Raw genomic sequence first — 21685 nt, forward strand, 5'->3', positions numbered from 1 at the left:
AGATATTTCCGAGATATGTACGGAGAAACCACGAGTCAAGACAAGATCCAGCGTATGGCCTCCATTATGTGTAGGACTAGAGACAGACTGTACAAAATTGAGTGAATCCATAAGGCTCATAAAGTGTTTAACCATAGGTTTGGAAGGACAACAAACATGAATGTTAAAGTCCCCTAACACCAATATTCTATCACAACGAGACACTTGAATAGACAGAAATTCCGAAAACTCATGAATAAATATCGAACAGACTTTAGGAGGTCTGTAAACTAATACACAAAGCAGAGGGCCATTTAGATCCACTTTCAAAAGTTGCACCTCAAAACTGAGAGAGGCATCAACAGGCAGAAGTCTACATTTGAATGAGTTTCTAAAAACAGTGGCTAAGCCACCACCTGTCATGATCGGGGCTGTGGGTTTTCCCTCAGCCACCTGAGGTCGCTGTTTGCACTGCACTCTGATTCATCACGTCTGTTTTGTCATTACCACTGATTCACACACAGCTGTTCACAATCTGGACTCTGTATAAGAACACTCACACTTCATTCCGTTTTCAGGTCTGCATTGTCTTATGTCTCCTGTTTTGTCTGTTCACTCTGCGTTCCTGAATTCCTGGCTCAAGATCATGTTCCCTGTTTAGTTTATTTAGTGTTTCAGTTGGTTACGTTTGTGCCGTGTTGGCCTTTTGTTTTGTTTATTTTCTGTTAATAAAATACTTACCTGCATCTGGACCCAGACCTCCTTGGCTGTATCGTGACAGAATGCAGACCTCACTGATGGGTCCAGCGGGGAGTAATTTTTTTTCTGAGGAGGCGGAGGCGGCGTCGGCCACCCGCTTTGAGACCATCTACGCCTGTTTGGCGGCGATGGAGGCCATTAACGCTGAGGCGGAGCGGAAGCGCCCCTACTATAGGGCCAGGGCGGAGGCGTTTTTTCGGGAGAGGGCGTCCGCTCAATCTGCTCCTGACGCGGCGGTGACCGCTCTCTCTGCTCCTGACGCGGCGGTGACCGCTCTCTCTGCTCCTGACGCGGCGGTGACCGCTCTCTCTGTTCCTGACGCGGCAGTGACCGCTCTCTCTGTGCCGGACGCGGCGGTGACCGCTCTCTCTGTTCCTGACGCGGCGGTGACCGCTCTCTCTGTGCCGGACGCGGCGGTGACCGCTCTCTCTGTGCCGGACGCGGCGGTGACCGCTCTCTCTGTGCCGGACGCGGCGGTGACCGCTCTATCTGTTCCGGACGCGGCGGTGACCGCGCTCTCTGCTACGGACGCACCGGTGACCGCTCTCTCTGCTCCTGACGCGGCGGTGACCGCTCTCTCTGCTCCGGACGCGGCGGTGACCGCTCTCTCTGTTCCGGACGTGGCGTTGACCGCTCTCTCTGTTCCGGACGCGGCGGTGACCGCTCTCTCTGCTCCGGACGCGGCGGTGACCGCTCTCTCTGCTCCGGACGCGGCGTTGACCGCTCTCTCTGTTCCGGACGCGGCGGTGACCGCTCTCTCTGCTCCGGACGCGGCGGTGACCGCTCTCTCTGCTCCGGACGCGGCGGTGACCGCTCTCTCTGCTCCGGACGCGGCGGTGACCGCTCTCTCTGCTCCGGACGCGGCGGTGACCGCTCTCTCTGCTCCGGACGCGGCGGTGACCGCTCTCTCTGCTCCGGACGCGGCGGTGACCGCTGAAGTTCCTCTGGCGGCGAGGCCAGCTCACGTTCCACTGGCGGCGAGGCCAGCTCACGTTCCTCTGGCGGCGGTGTCCGCTTACGTCCCTCCGCTGCACGGGCCTGGCCCGCCATCCCTCCCCCTTATGCACCTTCCACCGTTCCTCCTCCCTCCAGAAATTTTGTTTTGGGAACGTCTGGTAGCCGTTCCCTAGAGAGGGGGTACTGTCATGATCGGGGCTGTGGGTTTTCCCTCAGCCACCTGAGGTCGCTGTTTGCACTGCACTCTGATTCATCACGTCTGTTTTGTCATTACCACTGATTCACACACAGCTGTTCACAATCTGGACTCTGTATAAGAACACTCACACTTCATTCCGTTTTCAGGTCTGCATTGTCTTATGTCTCCTGTTTTGTCTGTTCACTCTGCGTTCCTGAATTCCTGGCTCAAGATCATGTTCCCTGTTTAGTTTATTTAGTGTTTCAGTTGGTTACGTTTGTGCCGTGTTGGCCTTTTGTTTTGTTTATTTTCTGTTAATAAAATACTTACCTGCATCTGGACCCAGACCTCCTTGGCTGTATCGTGACACCACCATGTCCACTTGGTCTGGGAGTGCTGTAGGAGGAACAGTCAGAAGGGGACAGCTCACCAAAAGAAGACATGTCACCATTTTTTACCCAAGTTTCAGTCATAAACAAAAAGTCCAAAGCATGAGAAATAAAAAAATCATTTAAAGTGAAAGTTTTATTTGCCAGTGACCTAGTATTCACTAGAGCCATTTTGACTGGTGGTTGAGTAATCGTTGAAGAAGTGGAAATGCCTGATAGAACACCCGATGAAACAGCGTGCTTTTGTATGGCATCGGCGAAAAGAAGACCAAACAGCAGGTATCGTAACTCCAGTAGCTGAAGTAATGGAAGCAGTCTTTGTACACTGTCCGCGACGGGAGCCCCGATGTATATAACGGGGCCGGCGAGCAATTCCAAGCGCGATACAGTGATCGCGGAGTCCGACGTGCAGTTTTGGACGTGTTTTAAAGTTCAAAGAATGCAAGTCCGAGGATGAATAAAATGGCATATTATAATTCCACAAGCCGGAAGGCAGCAATGAATCCTGCAAGACTGCGCAAATTGTAGTAAAAACAGATAAGCCCACAACGAGCATCAGAAGGAAAGACATCCTACAGCCGCATATACACAGCCAGGTTTTGAAATCGCGCGTTAGCCAACACACCAAACAACTAAGCCACTTCACAATGCAATTACTTGGCAAGGCAGCCCTTTTTAAGACCACTTCCACCAAGACAAGCGCATGACCGATGGCTAGCAACCGACAACCCGAAAGAAAGTGTTAACTTACTCACGGAGGACGGTAGAACAGCCGTTGCGTGGTGGCGAAAGCTCGCGTTTGGCAGGTACAGCTTTACTGAAGGTGTTATCCAGGTGAGTTTATAAAACGTTGCGATAAAAAAACAAAACAAATAAGACTGGATAAAACTCGGAAAACAAACAAACTGGAGAGCTCAAAACATACACCGGAGAGCAGCGGCAGTCAGACACGCCAGCGTTCGCTCAACCGGAAGACTCCAAAAAAGACTGTTTGATTCACTGATGTTGATTTGACATCAGTAGGGTATTGTATTGAATTGAAATGTGAATTGTTTTGTCTGTGTAAGCGAGACCAAAGACCAATTTTCAGCCAAGGCTGAACAATAAAGAAAAGTAAAGTAAAATTCAGGTAGTAAATAGTGTTGTTTATTTAAAACACAAAACAAACATTTTTTGTAAATAAAAAATCCAGGCAACTGGTGTGATCAGGTAATATTATTTATCCTGATTGAATGAAACTAAATGATTTATGATCATGGTTGGTGCTCTGTGACAATTTGAATCTCAATCCAAAGATCCATGAAACATTTTGATCTGTGCTTTAAGTTTGTACTTTCTCTTTAATTGTTTCAATGCTAAATTTATGAGGGTAAAAGAGTTGCAAAACTCGAGAGATAGCTAATTTAAATTTTAGTATACTTTTCATAGTAATATTCGTATTTCCTAAAAGTTTTAAATTTACACTCACAGTTCTGATGTAAAAAACTTAATCGTTCGATGTGTACACACACAGACAATAATCGATATATATACAACAGTTCTTTTTAGTCCTCAAACTTGATTGGTTCTCTGTTTTGACATTGGGTTGTCAAATATTTCGTTCCATCCATTGCTATAGTTATCACCACCAATCACAAAAATGTTTTGCAGATTCATTTTAGTAACTTTTTTATACTCGGGTTTGTCATTCCTGAAACCATATACGTAGATATTTGGTCTTCGAAGATAAACAAAATTTTTATTCAGATTGTGAACGAATTATATAGAGAAACCAGGCATGTGTATAATTATGTAAACTTGCTAAAACAAAAATGAGTTTAGAGACTTCTTAAAATTTTTCTGCATCAATGTGTTGGTTTTCACGTTGGTCTGAACAAAAAATGCCGTTGGACTTATTGAAAAATGCAAATTCGTTCTCTGTCAGTAGTTGGCGCTTTCAGAACGGCACAAATACAGTGGTTTTAAATGGAAAACAAACGCTGTAGTCCAAAGGAGCTGGTCGTTGTAGTGTTTAAAAAGGGATTTTTTGAAAAATGAAATATCTCTCTTTGGAGTGGACTTGAAGATTTGTAACTTTGTAGATCTTTTTTTTTTGCCCAAACATACACACTACACACTGCATAATAGGACCCCTTTAAAGGTCCCATATTGTACACATTTCTGGAGGTTTATTTTAGTTGTTGATGTCCTTAAGAATATATATTTGCGGTATAAGTGCCCAAATCCTTCTCAATATATTTTTACAGCTCCTTTTATAGGAGCTCTGTCAAAAACAGGTAGATTTTGGACCGTTTTATTAATATTCAAGAGCCTCTCTTCTGATTGGCCTGTTGTTTTCTGAGTGACGCACAGCCAGGCCAACCACAGTTAACTACGGTCATGTATGCTTTAGCCGAGCCCAGAATGATCATTAATGTTTTTTCTTTTTCAAACACCGAATGCAGTAAGCTACATAACTGTTGCTTTAGTAAAGCCCCTTTCACAATGCGCGCTGCTTCTGGAAAATTACAGGAACGAGCGCTGTGTGAACAAAAGCCAGAACCATAAAGGCAGTGTTGTAGTGATGATGCACGTTATCATGTGACTCTTCACGACGAAAAAATACGTGCAAAGTGGAACGAAGCGGCGATCAGGCAGAGCCAGCTCCTCACTATCAGTGCTGAAGCACAGATTGTTCAGGTTAGTTTCAGTTTAGTGAAACGTACGCGTCGCATTACATCTCACATCCAAACGTCACATGTTCTTTATGGGTTGTGTGTAAAGCACGCACAGATTCCGGAAAACAACTGTGGATGAACCAAATCAAACAACTCCAGAACAAATCATGGGACACATTTTCCGTGTATTTACCGGAATCGCTGTGTGAAAGAGGCTGAAGTTGACGTGCCAGTGGTCTCTTATATGAACAGCTACTTTAAGCAGGCTGTGTGCAGTTTACTGTGGATTAACTGTTTTGAAACTCATGTGGTAGTTACATAGCCCCTAGACCTCAGTTATCATGAAAAAAGCCAGGAAATTTCGATTTTGATAATATGGGACCTTTAAACTATTTATTCAACTATGTTCAAAAACGGTGATTCATTCAAAGAAAAATGTAATAAAACAGGCTAAAATCATTTAACTTTTAGCGCCACTTTAGATAGCTTAGCTAACCAACAATGCATCAATGTCCTTTCCGTTGTATTTAATTATAAAACCTGTCTGTAATAACATTTTCTCTAAACCCTCTTGGATATTAAGGCAGGCACCTGCATTTATGGCCAAATTAAAGATTCATATATTGTGTGCTCCTAATGAAAAAAAAAAAAAAAAAAAACTTCTGTGGCAATAAAAATGTGTGTGTGTGTGTATATATATGTGTGTGTATGTATATATATATATATATATATATATATATATCAGAGGTCGCGAAAATTTTCCATCATTGACGGAATGTTTTAATCAGTGACGGAAAAATCTGAAGGCTGTCCGTCACTTTGACGGAATACACCACACAGAGGGTGATCTATTGTAATTTGTAACTGTAGTTATCCAGAACAAAAAAGAAACTCTTATGAATCCTTTGCTATGCGTTTGATTACGCCAGTACCCAGTTAAGGCTACAGCGATCTATCACGCCACATTAAAGAGCGCCAAAACGGTATTTATTACTTGAATTTTCTAACGAAATGGACAGAATTTGAAATCAGGCTTTTTCATATTGAAAGTAACAAATGAGGCACACTATGTAGCCTACTCTTCACAAACAGCATATACCGAAAGATCGATTGGGATTTAAGAAATATTAGTCTATAAAAATGAGAATCTATTCAAATCGAGAAATCAATTTTTTTTTTTTACCCAGCCCTAGCATGTTTTGTTGTTTTTGTCACTCCTGAGTGTGGTATTGAACACGAAAAGTAACGCAGTTTCTGTTCATCTGTTCCCTTCATAAATAAATGCAAAAACCTATACAGTATGCTTGCATTGTAGGTTCATTATTAAAAATGAAAATTTGAACAAAAATAAAAGCAATTAAATGTATTATTATAATATGAAAATTCAAATGACAGGTAATAATAGATTATGACGGAATTTTTACGACCCTGTACGTCAAAATGACAGACAATGAAAAAGTCTAACGCAACCTCTGATATATATCTACTCTGAAAGAACAGTTCCTAGTTTTAATTGAGAAAAACTATTGTCAAATACATTCTGAAACTCAAAGGTCTGCTACAACCTGTCAAAAAAATGATGATTGAAATATATTAGCATTGTTGTCAGGGTCATGTATGGGAGATGAAGTGGAGAAGATCCAAGGAAAACCGGGAAAACAGGAACTGCTTTATTTAAAAACAAAACAAAATCCAGGAAACCAAATGCAAACTAAGAGCAGACATGTAACACGAAGTAACATCATCGACAGACAATGGGAGTGAGACACAATGAACTATTTATACAAGGAACAGGGGTGTGGTTACAAACGAGCAAACGAGGGGGAAATACAAATATGGGCAAGACTAAACCAAAAGAACATGAACCAAAGGGGGGAAACAAGGACTAAACCAATTAAACTAGAAACACGGGGAAAAACACTGGGAAGGCAGGACAGACAAGACTATAATCCTGACAACTGTACAATGTACTTTATATTTATAATACTGACAATAATACTACTCTTTATAATAATTAATTTATTCAAACATTGTTTTTAAGGAATATCATGTTTGTCCATGTTTTAACTAAGTATACCTCTGTTGTGCAGCACTTTGGCCAAAAAGTGTTAATGAATGAATTAATGAAAATGTTTATGTGGGATATAGGCTTATAGTTTTATTTTTTAATTGTTTTAAAAAATGTTTTATTTGTTTTATTTTTTCAGAAGGGAGACTTCAATAATTTTATTCAAAAGGTTTCAAGTTTGTTGCAATAAAGTATTTGTTCACTCAAATAACTTGTTTTTATTCTTTTAAGAGTCACTGTTACTGATAAGAATATTATTGTTTAATAAATATTGTGAAACAGTGATATTTTCTGAGATGGTTATCAAACTGTGAAAATCTCATACCGTTACAACCCTAGGGGATATTATACAAAATGGTGCTACGGTGTTACAGAGGAAACAAATTGTTGAATAAAATCTTGATTTTTTTTTCTTTGTTTACAAAAAGTATTCTCGTAGCTTCGTAAAATTAAGTGAACTACACTTTTGTCAAGAGCAAGCTGTAGGCGGCCAACGAAAGAGCTATTAGTCAACCTGTACCCGCTGACTAAAATCAGACTGGTGAATTTGTGGGTGTGAGATCTGTGGTTAGGCCAACTTAAGACTCAAATGTGACTTTAGGTCCCCAGTGAATGAAAAATTTAAAGTATAGTGTGTCAAGAACAAGTGCACAAGCATTGAAATTAAAGTGAGAACGTTTCAATCACCCCCAGGTGGCTGTTCCCAGGATAGATCAAAAACCCTGCCCTCTCCATGTAATTTAATGAGACATATGAGACAAACTAAATTAAATTTCACTTCAAATAATTTTTTTCCAAAGATGGTTTTTGTCATTTTAATGTAATTTTCTGATGTAAGTTCAAGTGTTTGTTTTTTTAAATAAGTTTGTTTTTAGTTATGTGATGCTATAAAAACGTGAGTGTGACATCATGATTCACAGCTTCTCTGAGCAAACTGAGGCACCAGTGGACTTTTCCAGGATTTTCAGGAGGAGATTAGGGTTGTATTTATCCCAATAGTAGTCAGGCGTGTGCTTAACTACTAGTTCACTACTGCACAGACTCTGCTGCCAAATCAGCACAATATGTCTGTGTGATATTGGGACATTGGTGGCTTCACTTTTCTTTAGTGGAAGAAAGTGAAGGTGCATCGTCTATCTTTTTTTACAGTCTATGTGTCAGGATTATAGCCTGTTTTGTCTAGTGTTTCCTAGTGTTTTCTCCCCTCACATGAACTTCAGTTGGTTTCTCCCTTTGTCTCCCCCTGTTGTTCTGTGTTTTATTGGTTTGTCCCCATTAGCTTTGATTTGGTTCACCTGTCTTGTTAATCTGCTACACCCCCTGTCACTGCTATTTAAGTCGTTTGGTTCCTCAGTTCTTTATCCGGTCATGAAGTTTCGTCGTGTTTTGCTCCTGTTTGTTTTGTTTAAGGTTTTTGTTAATAAATAAGTGTTTCTTTATATCCCTGACTCCTACGTTTGTTCTCCTGGCTTCCCTTTCCCTGCACGGCGTGACACTATGGTCCAGAATAATCAGGTATCTAAATTAAAGGACAACTAGCATTATGATCAGCTTCTAAAACACGTATGTTTTGCAAAAAAATCTTTGCAACAGAAAAAGCAAAAGTCAAAACGCTAAGATTTGAAGCTTTTCACAACAGAGCTGTGAGTGCAAAACATATAACAATAATATACATATAGCATATAATATAACATATAGCAATACAAAAATTACCTAAATATACACAAGTTATGTTACTCTAACCTTCATATAAACTGTGTGTCATTGTTCTCTACAGGTTGACTGATTGTGGCATCACAGATAAAAGTTGTGCTGTTCTGGCTTCAGCTCTGAGATCAAACCCCTCACACCTGAGACAACTGAGTCTATCTGGGAATAAACTAGGAGATTCATTGAATCTGCTCTCTGATGTACTACAAAATCCTCACTGTAAACTGGAGATACTGTGGTAAGACAAAACAAATCACCCAAAAAAGCCAGAAAACACAATCACAAATAAGACAAAATGTAAAAAAAAAAAAAAAAAGTTTTTGAATGCAATGCTTACTATTGATTGGATGATACAACTGTTAATCAAGATGCAGAGATACAGAAAGTAAAACATTGTGTTACTTTTTTTCTTGTGCATGTCTGGAGTTCTGTGTTCATGTAAAATCTGTTTGAGCATTAGCAAAACCTCTAAATTGATTGTATGCTTACACTAAGTGTCCTAAGTAGCCTGTCTTGTTAGCAAAATAAAAGAAAACTAAAGAAACCAGTCAGGTAAGTGGGAGAGCAAGAACAGTGGCCTTTTGAGGTGACCAACCCAAGTACAAATCTGCACAAATATCTTAAGTACAAATATCTTTTCTTGTGTTTTTTTTTTTTTTTTATCATACATTGCTTATTAGCTTAGAGAGATGGTTATATTAAAGAAAAATTAAGAATGTCAGGTACGAGACCGGGATCCAACAGCAGGTGAAAACAAAAATTCAAAGTTTATTTGAAAACTGAGATAACAGAAAATGTTCAGTCAATTAGTAAGCTGAGCAGCAACATACAACAGCCAGCAATTCGTCAGCTTGGACAGCACGGAGGTCAGACCAGCATCAGCTGAGTCAGTGAGGAAAGGATGCGGTGAGACGACAATGAGAAGCCATCGCTGAATTCCAGAGGGAGCGCTGCGTGCGAGCAGAGAGAGATCGGTAGGGGCTGCCGTGAAGAGACAAGAATCTGGGCAGAGAAGAGCCAAGGCAGAGAGCAGAAAAGAATCCTAAAGGGGCGGGCAGGTAAAAAGAAAAGATAAAAGGCAAAAGACAGGAATGTTAGACTGGCAAGAATAGAAAAAAAACAAGACTAGCTTGAGCTTCTGAGCTTCAGAACAACGCATAACAGACTGAGAGGACATGTTGGCATTGAGGGGAGATCTGAAGACGAGTTTAACCCTGGATACATGAATGACAGGGTGCACCCAACCAAGAGAGGAAGGTAGCTTGAGCCATACCGCAACCGGTTTGAGGACCTTGGTGATCTGGTATGGATCAAAGAACCTAGGCACTAACTTGCGAGAGAGAGCCTTGAGAGGCAGTTCCTTGGTAGAAAGCCATACCCTCTGACCAAAGACATAGTGGGTAGCCGGAGTCCGGTGGTGATCGGCCGCCGCTTTTGGTCAGCCTAGCTTTTTTCCAGACAAATTGACATCTCCAAACAAAGGCCAGGGCAGATGGTACCGCAGCATTGGGTTCTTGAGAGGGAAACAATGGAGGTAGATAACCAACAGAATGTTCAAATGTTGACATTCCTGTGGATGCCACTGGGAGAGTATTGTGGGCATACTCAATCCAAAAGAGCTGTTGATTTCAGAAGGCCGGATTCCCAGAAAGTGAAGAGCCCACTCAAGATCCTGATTGGCTCACTCACACTGTCCATTGGTCTGGGGATGAAAACCTGACGACAGACTCATAGATTCCACAAACTGTCGACAGAATTCTGGCCAAAATGGAAGACAAACTGGGGACTTCTATAAGAAACCATGTCAACTGAAAGACCATGGATCCGGAAGACGTGGTCAATTATCAGTCTCCTTGGCAGGGGGGCGAAATTAACCCCCTTGGAGAAGCAAACAAGTAAAAATCATGCTTTCAAATTTTGACAAGAATTGTACATTTAGTACAGATACAAGTAACTCAGAAATGTAGTGAATAGTGTGATTAATAAAATAGTTTTGCATGAATGTCAACATAAGACATTTTGCATAAAAATACAGTGCAATAAAGAAATATTTCTTAAATGAGTCATTAGATGTTATGTGATCATGTTTTGTGCTCTGCGACATTTTAGATCCCAGTCCAATGATCCATCAAACAGTGCTTTAATTTTGTGCTTTCTCTTTACCAATGGATTCACTGCTAGTATGTGTCATTATTCTCTACAGGTTGAATCATTGTGGCGTCACAGATGAGGGTTGTGCTGCTCTGGCTTCAGCTCTGAGTTCAAACCCCTCACACCTGAGAGAACTGGATCTGATTGAAAATAAAATAGGAGATTTAGGTGTAAAGTTTCTATGTGCTGTACTGAAGAACCCTCAGTGTAAACTGGAGAGACTGTGGTAAGATCATCTCTCTGACAGTCTCATGTATTTTTCCTCAGTAAGATGTCTTCTTTATTGTAAATTCTAAGACTAGAGCTTGTAAAATAAATGTTCAGTAAACACACTAAATCTCACCAATTACTCTAATGACTAAAGTTAATTTCATTCATCTTCATCTTTATCATATCACATGACCTGCTGCTCCTGTTTTTGGCCCATCGAACATATACTGGAGCTTCAGTTGGGACTGGGTGCTATGACAGTATATATCGTTACCAAGTTATAAAGTGCCTATCATTAGAGATTTTGCTACATGGTTTATTTGGAGGTATGCAAATATGTCTGCGGAGCACAGTTGTACTTAAAAGTTATTTGCACCTAACAAGAGAGTAACAAAGAAAAATGCATACATGAGAAAATAAATGTGATTGGGACATGCTTGATGTTAATTAGTTAATAAGCACAATAAGTAATTAACTCAATGCGGTGTTTGCACTAACATTATTTAACTGGTAAATGTGTCAACCGGTTGAGATTTTCAACTATAATTTCTATCGAGGTTACAGGCTCATGTTACATTGCTGTGCTATGTGGTCACAGTTTATCATCTGAATTTTTGCTTTTTTCATGCTTTCATGCTTTTTTTAAGCATTGCGATTTAGCAATAAGTACTATCTGCCACAATTTACTTTAAGTATAAAAATATCTCACAGTGTAGGTGATCTCAGGTTTTGATATCCTTGGGTGATGGAGGAGAAACACACACACACACACACACACCATTACTCCATACATATTAATACATATCAAAATAACAGTATAAAACTCAGCTGTGTAATAAATTGTGTGATTAAATGGATTTGTATGAATGTCTACATTAAACAGATAATTTGGTTAAATACTGAAATAATAAAATGTTTATCTTTCTTGAATGACACTTTAGATGAGTTATAATCATGGTTTTTCTCCTTTTGACATGTTTAATCCCAGTCCAATGATCCATCACACATTGATTTGTAATTTCTCTTTACCAAATGGATTCACTGTTAAACTGATCTGATCTGAGAGAGTGAAAAGTGTGTCATTGTTCTCTACAGGTTCGTTAATTGTGGCATCACAGATGAAGGTTGTGCTGCTCTGGCTTCAGCTCTGAGATCAAACCCCTCACACCTGAGAAAACTGAATATGACTGGGAATGAAATTGGAGATTCTGGAGTCACACTGCTGTCTGCTGTACTGGCGGACCCTAACTATAAACTGGGGAAACTGTGGTAAGATAATCTCTCTGATATTCTTATGTCCTTTGTCCTTAGTAAGATGTGTCCTTCAATGTTTCTGATACAAAAGCTTGTGAATTAAATAAGTAAACACACTAAATCTTAATTACTGAAGATGAAGTTTGTTTCATTCATCTCCATCACATCACATGAGCTGCTGCTCCTGTTTTCAGCTCATCAAACATTTACTGGAGTTTCAGATGCTCTCACAAGAGAGGAAAAACGTGGCGCCTGTGACGCAAAAGTCCTCCTGTAGATGTCCCCCCCCATTTTATATTTATTAAATAAAAATCGAAAATTTACATTTACAAATCAACAGACATCGTTTTTACATTGTGTAGATATAAACAAAGAAGAGAGAGAAAAAGAGAATAACATCAGTAAATTACAAACAAAACCTGACAGCATTAGTTTGTCCACTTAAAAATATTTTATGAAAGGACGCCACATGACAGTGAACGTAGGCCCGAAACCCTTTAAATTAAGTCAAATATTTCCCAAAGAAATACAGGCTTCAAGAAACAGTTGTCTAGTCCCCTACACCCTTCAAACCTTCAAAGATCTCACTTCAGAGGGTAAACCCTTTGAAGGGATTAGGGCATAGGGATGAGCCCTTCCGAATGACATGCAGGGGAAGTCAGTTGGCCCTTCTCAGTGTCTTCAGGTATGACAATTATCCACAGGTTTTGGTGACAAGTCCTATTCTCGAGGTCTTGCTGTTGGTCTTGCAACATCTGTATTTGGTCTTTCAAAGTTGAAACTGTGGTTTTCGTTGTTTCAAGCGAGAATAGAGCATTGTTTCCAGGGGCGGACTGGGACAAAATTTCAGGCCGGGAAATCTCTCACTCATCCAGGCCATCCCAAAAACCCACAACAAATTCTGAAACAATGGACAATATTTTTTTTTTTTTTTTGTAAAGTCATTGTTATTATCACATAAAAAAGTATAATCCATTGGCTGGTGCTACGCAACATAATTAAAGATTATCTCTTGAACTTCCATTTACCTTTTTATAAAAATGTAAGTATTACATTAGGACCATGTGCTATTGTTTTATCTTACCTAAATGTCAAAACTGTTGGCCTACAATAATAGCTACATCTTGAATATATCTTTAGTAAAATCCTAATACTAAAATTTTTTTGCATTATCATGGGTCATGTTTTGTCCTTAGGAAAATTAACCATGGTTTAATTAGGCCTATGGTGAAAGTATAGTAGTAACATTTTGATTACAATTTGTATAACCACAGTTTTACTACAAATACCATAAAGTGTAGCAAAACCTTTAATTTATAGTTTAACTATAGTAACGATGGTTTTTGGTTTTTAGTGAAAACATGTTTAATTTTTGTAAGGGTTGTATTGTTGTTAGCCTTAGCTCCCTCTAAACGTGTTATAAAACAATGTGAATATTTGTCTGCTAAGTTCCTACTCTTTACAAGTTACGCTATTTTGTTAATTTTGCAGCAAACTGACTACTATTGATAATATTTGCAAGCAGTTTAATGCTTAAATAAGTAAACAAAACAAATAGTAAATTGTCTATTTACAGATGTATCTGACCTGTAAATGAAGTACTGAACAGGACAGTTTCGACTCTCTGCTCCACCTGGGAGCTCCATTCTCGAATTTACATTCTTTTGGCGGACGCGCGGATGGGCGGAGCGTGCGCGTGGCGAATTGCGTTGTCAATCAAGACAAACCGGATTACGATTTATAAGAGTATTATTATTGAATGGCGAATTTGGAAATAATCACTTTAGTACATTCGGCAGGCAACAGAAACAACAACAACAATATATATGAAAAAAATATATAAATCAAAAAATGGCAGCAGGCCAAATTGGCTGCCAGCCCACCGGGAATGGTCCCGGTTCTCCCGATGGCCAGTCCGCCCCTGATTGTTTCCATTTTCTCCATAGTTACAGACATATCGGTTTGCTTAGTTTGAACGAAATAAATTTTCCTCACTATCTCTATTTGCAGAGCATACATTTTGGTCTTGACCTCCAAACCAGTCTCAGAGCGAAAGCTCAACATCTGTTTCGATGGTATCTGCTATCTGACTGTGGGAGGATATCAGTTTAGTTTTAAATCAGCTAAAGAAGTGCACTGTCCTCTGGCGCCAAAGAAAACTCGACATGGCTAGTACTTGTGTCATTAGCAGCGGCATGCTAGCTTGCTTTAGGTTAGGGCTATTGAGCCGCATTTTTCTTCACATTTTTGCTTATGTTTAAAAAAAATTGTTAATCGTAGATGCAGGGTATTAGTAGAGAAAAAGTTATCCCTTTTCTAAGTATACTTTTGAATGAGTGAGAGCGTAAATAAAATGTGACTACCTCCTCATCTTGCCACTGGAATTCCCCAATCATGTATTTGTTTATTAGAGGAACAAGTGACTGTTTCTCCAGACAGATCTGTCTTTTTTGTCGCTATGAATCTCTGTTTATGTCTGTTCAGTTCTGAAGCACATTACAGTTTCACACAGCACCATGGAGCATCAACATGCATAAATCTCATTTTATCAGCAGCAGTAAGTGGCAGAGTCAATAACAAACTACAGACACTTGAACTACAATTCAGATCATGTCATTGTTCTCTACAGGTTGAGATACTGTGGCGTCGCAGCCGAAGGTTGTGCTGCATTGGCTTCAGCTCTGAGATCAAACCCTTCGCACCTGAGTTTCCTGAGTCTGATTGGGAATAAACTAGGGGAATCAGGAGTGAAGTTACTCTCTGAACTGAAAGATGATCCTTATTATAAACTGGAGACATTAGACTGTTGTGAGTATATTATTATTAGAATTTTTTTAACTGGCCAAAGTTTAGTAACATGTATCATATGTGTGGAATTGCAGAGTATAATATAATAATTCAGCTTAGCTTTAGTCTCTGTGCTTTAAACTGTATACTTATATGTGACTGTCTGTGTGTTTTATTGTAGGATTCTCAGTATTTAGATGCCAGTTTCCTCTTGATCAGCTGATGGTGAATAAGGATTATTTGCTCATTTGCATTAATGTTATGCCTCGGGACACTAACACACATGTAAATAGATCAAGCAGTGCCAGAATCTCAAGCAGGAACTAACTGACATTGTAACTGATGCTTGTGATTTTAAAAATGTCCAAAATAAGTGTTTTGTTATTGAATAAATCTGTGTTTTGAACCAAATTATCTCAAAAACACACTCTGGAAAAAATTGTCTAATTATCATTAGCAAATAAATCAATAAATAAACTGTCAGTATCACAAACCCCTAAAATAACCTAGTATCATCTTTGAAAAAACAGTTTTCCTAGTTTTCTTGCAAACAAGTAGTAATCAAACTAAAAGACTCCTATTTGGATCAACTTGGAAATTAGAGATTTGGAGATTTTTAGTGCAATACAGACAGCTTAGATTATAAATCATATTAATTTATCAATATAACTTCTGTTAACCTGTTTTTACAAGTTTTAGTTTAAGAAATTCAAGAGTCTGACAACAGATGAGACTGATATTGTAAGTGTATTTGCCGGCAAAGTAGTGCCAAAAATGATATAAATCACTGAAAAGAGTTCATGTATTATATGTTGATCCATTAAAGTTTCTACCTAAATCTCCACATTGCTTTTCTCTCCTGCCTCTGAACACATTTACTAATGACAATGTTGACACATATATATTTATTTTATTTTATTTTGTTTTCATTGAGTTTACTTTTATTAAACTGTTTATCTTCTTGATGCACTTTTTTTTTTACTTTCAGGGTGATTATAAACAATCCTTAAATTCTTAAAGTTCCTAAATGTTTTCCTAAGTCTGTTGTAAGTCTGAAAAATTGTTTCTCATTAATAATTTTCCTAATTTGTCATCATTAACAATAAGTGAATTTTGATCAGTTCAAACATTTTCAAGCAAAATGATACACAATTTACTAAAAATTATCCATTTACAAAACAACGTAGTAATAATGGGATGTCAAAGTATTTTATCCGAAGAACATTAAGAAAATAATCTGTTTGTACATCACCGAAAATCAAGGAAAATCAATGTAAGAATTTCAGTGATGGGCATATACCCTGAGCTGTCCAGCTTCTCAGGCATAGATTCAATGTAGATCATCATAACTGTGTATTTTGAAACATAACTGTTTCAACTTCATTTTTTAAGTTAGCTTATAGGTTCAATTTGATTTTTAAAGTCAATTTATTTTAGGTTGAAATGACATTTAAGTTGAAATGACAAAATTACCTTCACTAACACTTGATTATACTTAATGTAAAGCAGCACCGTCTTGACACCGTTTTCGAAGTCGGTGGAATGTTTTACAGAATTCCATGAGTTTACTGATAGTTGTACCTTATTTGTTTGATGTTTAAACAGTTTGTGCATCTTTTTTATTGCTGATATGTTCTCACTTTTTTTTTTATTTACCGAAACCATGCAAATTTAAAAACAGACAGCAAATAAACAATGAGTTAACAAAAGGAAGACATAACAATAAACATGTACACTATATAAACATATAAAACGTGACAATTGCAAAGAGCAATCTTAAGAGCAATCTTAATCACAATATTCTTTTAAATAGACTTGAAAATTAGGTTGGCATTAGTGGTAGTGCATTGGCATGGTTTGAATCATATTTATCTGACTGGCATCAATTTGTTGCAGTGAATGACGAGGTATCATATCAATCACAAGTGCAGTATGGAGTACCTCAAGGCTCAGTACTAGGGCCATTACTTTTTACGCTTTATATGTTACCCTTGGGAGATATCACCAGGAAACATGCTTTCACTGTTATGCTGATGATATGCAGCTCTATATTTCTTTGCGGCCCAGCGAAACATACCAATTTGGAAAACTAACAGCTGATAAAAAAAAAATTGGATGGCGAGAAATTTCTTACTTCTGAATTCTGAAAAAACAGAGGTGTTGATTATTGTACCTAAAACCTGTCTCTCTATTCAATAGCAATCTTTCCTTTGAAAGTCACATTTCTAGCATTTGCAAAACCGCATTTTTCCATCTAAAAAATATATTGAAATTACGACCTGTGCTCTCTATGTCAAATGCAGAAACATTAATTCATGCGTTCATGACCTCAAGGATAGATTATTGTAATGCTTTATTGGGTGGTTGTTCTGCAAGCTTAATAAACAAAATGCAGCAGCTAGAGTTCTTACTAGAACCAGAAAGTATGACCATATTAACCCGGCTCTGTCAACACTGCACTGGCTCTCTAATATACATCGTATAGATTTTAAAATCTTGCTTATTACTTATAAAGCCCTGAATGGTTTAGCTCCTCAGTACTTGAGCAAGCTCTTATCATATTATAGTCCCTCACGTCCGGTGCTTTCTCAAAACTCTGGAAATTTGATAATACAGTACCTAGAATATCAAAATCAACTGCGGGCGGCAGATCATTTTCACATTTTACGCCCCAAACTCTGGAACAATCTACTTAACACTGTTCGGAAGGCAGACACACTCTGTCAGTTTAAATCTAGATTAAAGACCCATCTCTTTAACCTGGCCTACACATAAAACATTTCTGTAATCCAAATCCGTTAAAGGATTGTTTGGCTGCATAAATTAGGTCAACGGAACTGGGAACACTTCAGCCCTGAAAGTCAACAAGATGAGCCCCAGAGACTAGATTCACAGGACTCAACGGCTGTATGCTGAGGGGGTCCGTGATGATGATCTTCTGTGTGTTCCGCCTGTTTTGGAAGTCTAGCAAGTAATTTTGTTTCAAGAACCACAATCCTTTCTAGAAGTCTGTGGCAGTTCATGCAGCAAGTAGATTCCAGAAGAGGCATTTTCTTTCTTGTCTGTTGAAAGTAGGCAGCTGTGTTCCCGTCTCCGGAATGTAGCTGTTAGCAGTGGGAGGCAAAGAGTCTCCTTTTTTGTAGTATTATTCCAGTTCTGAAAAGTTTTTAGTTTAGTGTTTGTGCCAAAAATGTGTTGTTTGAGCACTGTGCTGATCTGCTGAATGTAAAATATTGCATGAAAAGTGCATAAACACGGAGCAAAGCATGGAGCAGTAAGCAAGAGCATTAGAACGGATTAAAATGGTAAAAATAAAAATGAAAACTAATGAAAAATCTAAGGCAACATTTGTCATTTTAGTTTAGTTTAACTTAAACTTAACTTCATGAAAAGGAATAAAACAAACAAACAAACTAAAAAACTTAAAAAATAGCACAAACAAGAAAACAGACACATGCATCAATATAAATATGGAGCGAAATGTGTTGCTGTGCAGATAATGTAAGATATGAGGCCCTACAGGCATGAAGTCTTAATTATGGAAATCACAGTTAATTAAATGATACTCAATAGCAGTGTTTATTTAAAGGGAACCCTGGGTATTTAGACTTGAATGGCTTAATATAACGTAAATGATCCCTTAAACTAAAATATGTAGTAGTAACCCCATAAAATATTATGTTGTTTTAAAAATCCACATTGTTTTATACATATTTTGGGCTATAGGGGGTGCCATTATTTTGATTACATAAAATGGTTTTACTCTGCAAGCCACTGTTGCCAGTAAACATTCTTTATTTGTTTTCTATTCTATCTGTATATATTTTTTTATTATATTATAAAAAAACATCATTGCTCTTTTGTTGATTTTCATTGCCGCCATAGTCCTCATTTGTCAATCACTTTGGATAAAAGTGTCTGCTAAATGCAGATTCTCCTTGTCTTGTGTGAACCCTAGGTATTTCTGACTCGATCCTAGTGATCTAAGTGGTGTGTTATGTTTAACTGCAAATTTTACTGCAAGTACCCTCAACTGCAAACCCATTTTAATGAAAGTAAAAGTAAACAAAAAATAATAGTTGTTTAATAGGCACATTCATCAAAATAGACACAAGTGTAATAAAGTGCAGCCCGAGCTTGACGGACAGCAGCGAGCATACCTTAGTGCAGTTTGAAGAGTTCCGTCATCAAGCTCACGCAAAAGGCTAAAACTTGCAGTAATTCAAAACTTTCTATAGCTATATTTATCTTATCTGTAAAGCAAAGTAGGCTATTCGCTGAGTTTCGGTTCATCATTGTGAAGCACTCCTGTTCACGAAAGCTCATCCTCTTTGTTGTTTTAAATTATTTTTTTAAAAGCACAAAGTTTTGTTAATATATCATGAGTGCGCACAAAAGACGTGCCCCCTTAAAAGTTCCGAATAATTTATTACTCTTACCTTTATAAGCCAAAATTACGGCATATTTAAATTGTTTCCAGTGCAAGTGATTGCGCTGGCGCCTCCAAGTCCTTCCACTTTCAATTGGATATGGGTCTAACAGCGCACATTTATATAGGTTAAACATTTAAACTAACATTGTGATGCACTTGAACTGTTTAATATCTATAGATTTATTTCAGACAGGTCATGATGATTTGAAATGCGTAAACCTACAATTAACAAAAAATAAATAAATAAATGCTCCAACCGTTTTTCTAAATTAAATTGGAAAAAAAACAAACTAACTTAAATATAATCACTTTGCCATTACATACAAAACTGAACTATTTAATAGCTGAAACGGCATTATAAGCTGTTTTGGGAGAAGGGGAAAAATGCGTGCTCGGGTTGGAGTCTGTCGGACTCATAAGCCTACCAAGAATTCTGAAAAGCTATTGGACATGGGCCGGCTGGCCGAGCTATGGCCAGGGCCTACATTTGAGGACAAAAATTACAAAAACTTTTTACATGTTATTCAAAATTTGGATGGGGTTATAGCCCTCCTTAGCCATCACTGAAGTTTCCTCTCCCGCATTGCTTGCTCCTCTCGAACTTGAACAGACCATGTGCTGCAGTATGCAAGTCGCTGCAGCGTAAGTAAAGAGGGGGAAGGGGTTGACAGTTGAGAAGTTTATTATATTTATTTTTAATATAATGATTCGTCTGTGTAATTTATATAATACAATTATTATTCTAAGAAAAACTAAACTCTTTCTGGTTAGGGTGGCCAATGTGGTGGCCAGTGTCATTTTAGGGGTGGCCACTGGCTTCACAATGCCATAGAACCCTTTTTTGTCTAAATGGTTCCAGACAGAACCTTTAACATCTGAAGAATCTTTTTTGTTTCACAAAAGGTTCTTTGTAGCGAAAGAAGGTTACTCAGATTATAAGAAAGAGATGGTTCTTTAAAGAACCTTTGACTGAAGTGTTCTTTGCAATACCAAAAATGGTTCTTCTATGGCATCGCTGTGAAGAACCTTTTAAAGCACCGTTATTTTAAAGTGTGCAAATACACAAATTTACCATTTAAAGTAAAGAAGAGATTTCTTGTCTTTGATTTTCCTGAAGATAAAGTGGTTCGAATTGGAACAAGATTTTTTCTTTTCAAGTGATGGGAAGTTCGGATCATTTTACAGACTGCGATCTTTGAGTCTCGTTCAGCAAAATGAACAAATCTTTTTTCAAGTCATTTCGTTCATTTTAGCAAAACATAATTAAAATGCTATGTGTTAGACAGAACCAATGCATTCTGAGCCGGAAAGAGAGCTGATTAGTTCATCTCTCGAGTCTTTGAGTTTGAGTCGTTCGTTCATCATGTGACAGCCCCATATAAGCTTAACCTATGCTGTCTGAACTTGAAAGATAATTGATTAGTTGATGAATGAATGAATGAATGAATGAATGAATCGTTTAAGAACAACCCACTCTGTTCCAGTTCTACCAAAGGTAAAAAGAGTTCAGTTTAAAATTATTAATGATATTTATCCCTGTAATGAGTTCCTCAGACACAGATTTAACATGGATTGTAATGAGCGTACCTTTTGTGAAGCAGACATGGAGTCATTGAATTTGTTTTATTTATGCAAACTCTCTAAAACTGTGGGATGACCTCTATGCTTGGTTAGGTTTAAAATATGTAATACCTGACTTTGATTTTAAAACTGTTTAATGTAATGTAAATGTAAAATATTTGCCAGAATTGTGATGTAGAATATTTGGTAATAACATTGTAATTTTGGCCAATTTTACTTTATTTGGCCAATTACTTTAAAGCCCTTAAACTGTGTAATCATTTGAATGTATTTATTTGATGATTAAGCCCCTTGTATTGTATTGTATTTTATTTTATTTCCCTGGTTTATATTTATTTTTCTCTCTAAAATTTTGTAATGTATGTTTCTTTTGATTGTTTATGTTATGCTAATATTTGTACTTTATGAATTGTATTAAGATTTTTTCTTATTGTTGTTTATTTGGTATTTGGTATGTTCTCTTAAGCAAAAGAAAAAAAAGTTCACCGGATGAAGTTTGAGTTCGCGCTCAGGAAGTTGGTTTCTGTTGCTGGTTTCCGTGTCACAATCAAAAAGTGAAACCAAATGTTCACA

The 21685-nt window shown here is 38.0% G+C and overlaps 1 protein-coding gene across 1 annotated transcript in view; it reads left to right on the forward strand.

Moving 5' to 3' along the window:
- LOC141340403 (NACHT, LRR and PYD domains-containing protein 12-like) overlaps positions 1-15923 on the forward strand; it is a 31189-nt gene extending 15266 nt beyond the window's left edge. The window contains exons 5-9 of the mRNA XM_073845356.1: positions 8765-8935; positions 10901-11074; positions 12154-12327; positions 14942-15120; positions 15281-15923. Of these exons, the coding sequence (XP_073701457.1) occupies positions 8765-8935; positions 10901-11074; positions 12154-12327; positions 14942-15120; positions 15281-15282 (700 nt within the window). The 3' untranslated portion in view covers positions 15283-15923. The remainder of the gene's footprint in view (positions 1-8764; positions 8936-10900; positions 11075-12153; positions 12328-14941; positions 15121-15280) is intronic.
- Positions 15924-21685: the final 5762 nt, after the last annotated feature.

This window comes from Garra rufa, chromosome 8 (genome assembly GCF_049309525.1).
Source record: "Garra rufa chromosome 8, GarRuf1.0, whole genome shotgun sequence".
Taxonomy (NCBI): Eukaryota; Metazoa; Chordata; class Actinopteri; order Cypriniformes; family Cyprinidae; genus Garra; species Garra rufa.